The 8,321-nt window shown below is 34.9% G+C and overlaps 2 protein-coding genes across 2 annotated transcripts in view; both read right to left on the bottom strand.

Annotated features, from left to right (window-relative positions):
- Positions 1–8,321, bottom strand: part of LOC125860955 (disease resistance protein UNI-like) — a 237,323-nt gene that overhangs the window by 117,995 nt on the left and 111,007 nt on the right. The window lies entirely within an intron of this gene.
- LOC125860956 (probable disease resistance protein At4g27220) lies at positions 3,582–8,311 on the bottom strand. Its single transcript, XM_049541015.1, has 3 exons — positions 5,776–8,311; positions 4,117–4,608; positions 3,582–3,964 (listed from the first exon to the last, which is right to left on the bottom strand). Exons 1-3 carry the CDS (start codon positions 8,269–8,271, stop codon positions 3,875–3,877), a joined length of 3,078 nt encoding a protein of 1,025 aa, XP_049396972.1. The 5' UTR covers positions 8,272–8,311; the 3' UTR covers positions 3,582–3,874.

Here is an 8,321-nt window from a genome sequence, read left to right on the forward strand (position 1 = left end):
TCTTGTAGTAGTAGAAATACCCAATCTGTCGCACAACTGGCTGGATCAAGCAATCTATTACCTTTTCCGTAAAAACAGATAAGAATTCCATATCTGATTACCGAATTAATTATTTATTAGTTACAAGATAGAATGAAAATAGGTTGAGAGTGAATGAATACAAGACCAGAGGAAATTGAAAAATGATAATTGCACGGCTTTTGAGGTAGGTACTACTATTAACTCTCCGAAAGTGACTAAACAACAACTTACACATGCATATATATTGGTCTTTTAGATTAATAATTGTACTATTCTATTATTACTCTCACTTACCCCAAATTTTTCTTTTCAGATTAGATAAAAGCACTACATACATAAATATGCCATTTAATTTAGTTTCAGCAAATATCTTCGCTCTCTAACTTTAAATATATACAAATAAACACTTAACTTTGTATAAAATTGAACAAATAGATACACGGGTATAATACATGTAGGACGACACGCAAGACAAAAAATTGTCATATAGGATGTCACGTAAGATGAATGCATTTATTTGTTCAATTTTATATAAATTTAACTATTTACATATACACACTCAAAGTCGGTGGACATGTATGTCAGCTGAATTCAAGTTGAAGGACATGTTTATGCATTAAAATGTACTAGTAAAATGGGGAGGCCTTATCACTGAAAGTCGTGGTAGAATGGTAGTTAGTCTTCTTCTTTAACCAAATATTTCAAGTTCAAGTATCATGACTTTGGCAAGAAATATTTTACCAGTGTGTGTATTTAATTAGTACCGAATATCAAGTGTGAAACACAAAAGATAGTTGCACAGTTTTGAGGTACTACTATTAACTCTCCCTCACATGGACATGTACTATTTTGAAAGCGACTAACAACAAACACATGTTTACCTTTTAACACCAACCGCTAATTTACATGTAAAAAATGGGGTACTAGAACTCGTGGTTAGTTATCTTTTTATACATATTTTCCCAAAATTAATACGTATAATATTACATACTGATATTAATTATGCTACAAGAAGATTAAATGATGCATTTGATTTGATAGTTAGTTATTTAATAGGAAGACTAGGGATCAATTCCCACTTAGTATACTTTTTCTAAGACTAGGGTGTAACATCCGACAATTTGAAGTGGCTTTGAAGAAGCTTGAAATTTGGAAATAGTCATTTTTTNTAGGGATCAATTCCCACTCAGTATACTAGTTCCTTATTTTTTTAGTGGTGTATTTGTGTTTAAAAATCTTATGGTGCATAGTGCAATATTAACCTTAACTCCCTTGTATTCTTAAAAAATAAAAATAGATGTTTTGCAAAAATTATAGGGAAAAGGTAGAAGTACCTCCCTAGACAATGACTCAAATCCCAGAGATACATCTTAACTAAACTAATGTCCTATTACCTCCCTGAACTCATTTTTTTTGTAATTTTATACACCTTTTTGGCTTACGTGACATCCAAATATATCCCACGCGCCTCAAATGCGTGAATCACGGGGTGTGCCACATAAGCCAAAAGGTGTATAATATTATATATATAAAATGAGTTCAGGGGGGTAATAGGACCTTAGTTTAGTTAAGGTGTGTCTCTGGGATTTTGGTCATAGTCTAGGGGGTACTTGTGTCTTCTCCCAAAATTATAAAGTAAGTATTTTTTTTTTTGTTTGAAAATATCAGTGTCCCAACTAAACATGTTCAAACACAATCTCAACTTTAAAAATTTCAAGTAAAATGTTTTTTCATGGCCAAACGCCCACAAAATTATATGTACATGTCATGAACCTTTTTTCTGATTTAAAATTACGAATTCCTTTATTTGTGAATTTTAATTTTTTTTTTAGCTACTATTACTTAATTTGTCTTGTAAAAAACAACATAATACATAAATATGTCATTTAACTTGACCTCAGCTGACATCTTTTATCCATCCAATTTTGTGTGTGCACAAATAGATATACTTAAACTTGTATAAAATTTAACGGTAGACACACATGCCCTACGTGACATATACAAATCTGTTAGAATATTCCCACATGAATTGTCAAGTAGGACATCACTTAAGGCGTAACATACACATACATATACTTTTAGACGATCTAACGGGATAGGAAATTAAGGAGACTAGGGGGATCGGGACATTAGCTGGCCTGGGGGTGGGGGGCGATCCGATAGACTGTAGACCCGTCCTATCCCACTAACTAAGGGAATGGGTTGGGGCCTTTAGTGGGATTTTAAAATGAAATAAAATTATTATTTAGAAATGGTAATGACTATTTTAAAAAAAATAAATTTCAAACTTAATAAATTGTGAAATGGCTAAGTAAAAAGTTGATACAACGCTACATAAGTTTAATTTTTAAAATTTTGCAAACTTGCATGGGTTAAAAATAAGTTGGCAAAGGCAAGTGTGGAAACCTGGGAGATAAAATTAAGTTGACAATAGTTAGTTTTAAAATTATAATTTTTAGCTAACAACTCACGTCTCTAAAGAAGAACACCTAATTTATATAGCCACCAACTTGTGATAAGAAATATTTTACCTCCAAAGTGGAACGTGTGAATTCAAATATCGAATATCAAGCGTGAAATCTAAAAAATAATTGCACAACAACTAATATTTTGAGTTTAAATAACATGTCTTTGATAAGAAATTTACCTCCAAAGTGAAACGTGTGAATTCAAATATCGAATATCAGGTGTGAAACCTAAAAAATAATTGCAGAACAACTTTGAGGTACTACTATTTTGCCATGTACTATTTTGAAAGACAAAATAACAAATACATGTTTGCCTTTTAACAACCATGGTGAATTTCGAAGTTCAGTCAGCTCCTCTGTAATTTTCTTAGCTCTCCTGCTGAGGGAGTAACGTGACTTCAAGTTCGTACACCAACCATAAAAGCAATAGTGGTATCAACACTAGTTAACCAAACCTCGCCATTGAGTGAAATGCGTTGTACACTGGCTGCATCAAGCAACCACTGACTTTCCCCACCAAAATAGATAACAATTCCATAATTCTTAGTTACAAGGAAGCAAAGGTATAATGAAAATAGGTTGAGTGAATGAGTACAAAAGAGGAAATTCAAAACTGATAATAGTACGACTTTCAGGTAGGTACACTATTAATTGTTACGGCTCATTTGGTCATGCGATATGGAATCATGATTTGTAATTATGATATGATATCATAATATGAAATCATGAGATTAAATTGAAGTTTTGTTTGGACATGCGATATGGAATTTTTGTGTTGTATATTTTCTCATAAAAATAAGAATGTCATAAGTTGTAAAACTATTAAAATAGCCTCAATTATTTATTCAAAAAATTATAAAATCACATAATAAACTATAACAAAGCTCCATTTAAGTAACTGTTTGATCTAACTTTAATTCAATAAAAAGAATTAAACATAAATTATAGTGTATTTAAATACCGGATATCAGGTGTCCAAAAAGAAAAAAAAGGGCCTTTCAAAATGAGAGCATTATTAAAGTGGGGGTGTTTGATTAGATAACATTTCAAAAAATCTGATTCCATATGGCAGACAAAGAAATGTTAAAAAGTAAAAGTATATGTTTGCTTTTGGAATTTTCTCTCCAATTGATTAAGTGAGTCATGATGAAGTCCTTGTTCTCTTCTATTGAAGTGAAAATAACTTTTTGTTATTTTTCAAATTCTTGGAAATTTAGGCATGTCTTGTAAGAAGTTAAATATTCATATACTGTAATCATAATATGTAAACGTTACATTTGGATTGTGAAACTACACGATTTTCACTGTTTGTGTACATAATCAAGAAAACATACATGTTCGAGGTTTTACTTGCATTATTTCATTGAGTTTTTCCTACCAGCTTCCTAACTTCTGGCATGACTAGGTTCAGCTTCGTCGTCATCACTAGCTTCATAGTCATCACTAGCTTCGTCGTCATCACTAGCTTCTTGTTTCTGCAGGAAACAGAGAATGCAAAGAAGAGAGAGATGACTAGATTATTGAGTAAAAGAAAGTTGATGAAGTATCTAAAACGGAAAGAGAGCAGTAGAGCCTAATTAGAATATCATGTAGCAATTACTTGTATAGCTAGCGGAATAAGACATACCTTGTTATTGAACTCCTGCTGTATCCATTTATTGAGATCATCTACTTTCACCTCATCACGACTTTTGAGAATCGGTGTATTCACAGATATTCCCTGTTGAACAAACGTCTTCATTTCAGGGCAGTCTTCAATTCCCACATATCTTAGAAATGGAAATTCAAGGGCATGGTTTGTCAGAAAGAAATGCCCCAGCTTAGGCAGATGGGCGAGACTCAGGTATTCCAAACGGGGAAATAAGATCATGATTCCTTCTCCTTGTTCTTCCTCTTCTGTGATCACTTCTTCCATTGATTCACAACGAAGTATATATAGCGTTTGGAGATTCAAAAGACCTCTGGCCACTGATGGAGAAATCAAGTTTCTCAATTTTCCACAATCTAATACTTCCAATGTTTGAAGTTTGGTGAAGTAGTCAGTTGGAAGTTGGTGATAGCATAGAGCACTTATGTTAGCCCAATTCACGTATAGGTATTTCAGGTTGGGACAAGAAACCTGCAAATATTCAAGTATCAAACTTTGTTGCAGATACAGTTGGAGCTATTGAGTGGAGAAGCCAAAAGTGATTACACACATTTATTTATACATTTTAAAAAATCCACATATATATATATATATATATAAATTGTATATGATCTTGTTTCATATTTAAAAAAGTTTTTTAGTATATCAAATACATTAATATTTTTTTCCCTTTGGGCTGAGTCTAGAGCGGTATTGAAAATCACGCAACATTTTTTAAATTAAAAAATTACTATTATATACTTTTTAATTAAATAAATATAAATGGTTTAACGAAAATGATAAATATGCACCATAAATTAGACGGTAGATGTATATATGCACCAATTTGATTGACAAATAAATATATTATTTATTTTCTTTTTGAACATACACATTCTTTTCCTAATGATATTTTTTTTTATTAGCAAATGTTAATTCTACTTCAATTGGAAAAAAATAATACTAAAAAGATTTCTTATTTTATTATAAATATCAAAATAAAAATTAATGGTTGATTTACTATGATCTTATATATAAGATATATATTATCAGTATAAAGGGTACATTTTTAATAGTTAAAATAATTTTAAAATAAAGAAAACAATAATAGAGTACTTTAAAAGTAATATCTTTTAANAGCACTAGTAGCCAGCGTTGATCGAGCTTGGAGTAGACTTATCTGGAGACGGGGGTGAGCACACGGCGTTCTGTACTATTTCGGTCTCCATCTGTATATATAGACTTGTCTTCTTCCCTTCGAGACAGTCCAGTCTCTGTTGTCCAGTTTTGGGACTTGTACTCATTTTGCAGTAGCTCTGTACTAGTGACTTCCAGGTTCTGGGAGGTATCTTTATTTGTATATAAGTTTTTGGTTTGCGTCCGCCTGTTTATATTGTTAGTTGCCTACTCTTGTTTGATTTCTACCCTCAGACCCATTACTTGTTGTTCCGGGTTACGGGTTGGCTTACCTACTGGTGGGTTATAGTAGGTGCCATCATGACTTGATAAATCGGGTCGTGACATTCGCTTGGGGCCAGCAATGGTCTCCGAGTGCCGGTCCCGCCCAGGGTGTAGGCTCGAGGCGTGACATACACTTTGTTTAAGTAAATATCTTTAATGCTCAAATAAAAGATAACATTTTGGTCATAAGAAGCAAACCTTTTCATCAAAAAGAGGATTTGAGTTGTTGGCTGTAGGCCTGAAATTCTGGAACTCAGGTAACTCCAATAAGTACATTTTCCGTAACTGAGGGAACTCAATGCGCTCAACATTGTCACTGCAAAAGTGAGTCAGGCAATGCATAAGCAGAATGCTCAACTCATATAAATTGGGGAACTTGATTACTTCATGTGTTGTCTTCAATAAATGTGTCATTGAATCACAATCATAGAGGCCGAGACATTTCACATTCTGAAATTCATTCAGCTGCAACTCCGTCAACACATTATTAGAGCCCTCTCCGTATGAATATACAAATTCGCTCTCCTTCAACAGTTGGCAGATCCAATCACTCAATGGGGCAGTCTCCGTGACATCTAAACGAATACTCTTGTCGTAGTCATAAATGCTTGAAATCCCAGGGTAAGCTACAACCATAACAAAAGTGAACCGTGTCAACTTGGAGGGAAGGCCAAGGTTACTGTAGATCACATCACTCAAATCTTTTACTCCCAGCATATGTAGTTCCTCCAATTGAGCTATTTTTGATAAGACCCCTGCTGAAATCCTTTTAAGTTTTATACACTCATTCCAAAACTCTAACCTAATTAGCTTGGTCAATTTTCCTATCTCCTCTGGCAGCTCATCTAACTCACAATTTCTTATGCTCAGAATTTTTAATTCGACAAGTTCCCTAATGAAGGATATGTCTTCCAACCTTAAATTACTCAGACACAGAGTCCTCAAACTTGACAAACTCCGAATGGATGCTGGAAAACGTATAATGGACTGCTCATAGCTGTGTCCCCTCAGGCTCAAGACATTGAGGTTACTCATTTCATCAAAAAAATTGTCCTGTAGTTTGAATGGATCTTTAAAACGGAGTTTCAACATTAAAAGCTTCAGTTTTGTGCAAATTATTGGTCTAGGATGCTCATCAAATTTATTTGCAACAATTGACATGTGACTGAAATGCTCATAAGAAGTTCTACTTGGGAACTTTTCCGAGTTAACATTGTGACTTACCATAAAGTTATGCTCTCCTTCAGACGCAATACTTATAGCCACATCACGGACCACATCATGCATTGTCACATGATTTTTGTCTGAACCTTGGGATAACAAGAAACCATCTTTCAATATTTCTAACAGAAGAGACAACCTATTTCTTGCATCTTCTAAATTTTCAATTCCCGAAAAGATGCCAAGCCCCATTCCAAATAAATGTAATTCTTCGGTCCAAATATTACTATCTTCCTCGAATAAAGAACAAAGCAAAAAGAGGTACTTTGCTTCATTTTCTCCCAAGTGATCATAGCTTAGCCTCAGAGATTCATACACCTTTTCATGCACTCCAGGGATATTTCTTGCTTCTGCACGACGTAATTGTCTAAGGGCATCCTCCCACGAAGGCTTGGTTTTACGCTTAAGTGCTCCTGCAACTATAATAATTGCAAGCGGCAGCCCCTTGCATTCTTTGGCGACCTCTTTTGCTGTGCCATGAATAGAAGGAACGTCAACTGAATCACCAGCTTTCTCCTTGAAAAGGCACCATGCTTCCTCTTCAGATAATGTTCCAACTTCAATGATCTTCTTAGCTTCCATTACTTCACAAACATTTCGGGATCGCGTCGTCAATATCACTTTGCACCGATGGTTGTGGTTGCTACCGCTGGGAATTCCAAGTTTGTCTAGATCATGAAGGGCCTCCCAAACATCATCCAAGATTACAAGGGTGTGGCTGTTCTGATCCATTAACCTTGTACGCAGCCGATCTCCACGACTCCACAAATTATCCCCTTCTAATTTCAGCCCGAGTCCTTCTGCAATCTCACCCTGAACTTTTTTCAAATCTGGTTGTTGACTGACAGTTACCATGACGACATCTTTGAACAACCTTTCTTGTTTCACCTTTTGTCTGATTTTGTCAGCCAGTGTTGTCTTACCAACACCTCCCAAACCACATATCCCAATCATAGTGACCCCGTCATCTCTCAAAACTGCCATGACCTCTTCCTCTTTCAATTTTCTGGAGTCAAACACCTCACCATAGTTACTAGGTATAGCCTCACTTTGAACTGGGTGATCAAAGGAGATTACATCAGGCCTGTTGCTTTCATTTTGAAGTTGAATCAACTCCAGTGTAATTTTTTTAGCTTTCCTGCTCATCGAGTAACGTGACTTCAGGTTTGGACACCAACCATAAAAGCAACCCCTTTCAACCTCAGCTGTACCTTGCCTTACAGCTTCCACATGTTCAGTAGTGGTATCAACACTAGTTAACCAAGTCTCGCCATTGCGTGAAATGCGTTTTAAGTTTCTCCGGGCAACTTCCACTCTTTCCTCCACCTCACTTTTGATGTTCTTCAGCTTCTCAGATTCTTTATCCATACATCTGATGTTGCTCTTGTAGTAATATAAATACCCAATCCCTCGCACAACTGGCTGCATCAAGCAATCTGTGACTTTTTCCACAAAAATAGATAAGAATTCCATCGCCAGTATAGTTTAGTAATAAGCCTTTTTTCAACACTCAAGTCTGAACT

Source organism: Solanum stenotomum, chromosome 3, assembly GCF_019186545.1.
Source record: "Solanum stenotomum isolate F172 chromosome 3, ASM1918654v1, whole genome shotgun sequence".
NCBI classification, from domain to species: domain Eukaryota; kingdom Viridiplantae; phylum Streptophyta; class Magnoliopsida; order Solanales; family Solanaceae; genus Solanum; species Solanum stenotomum.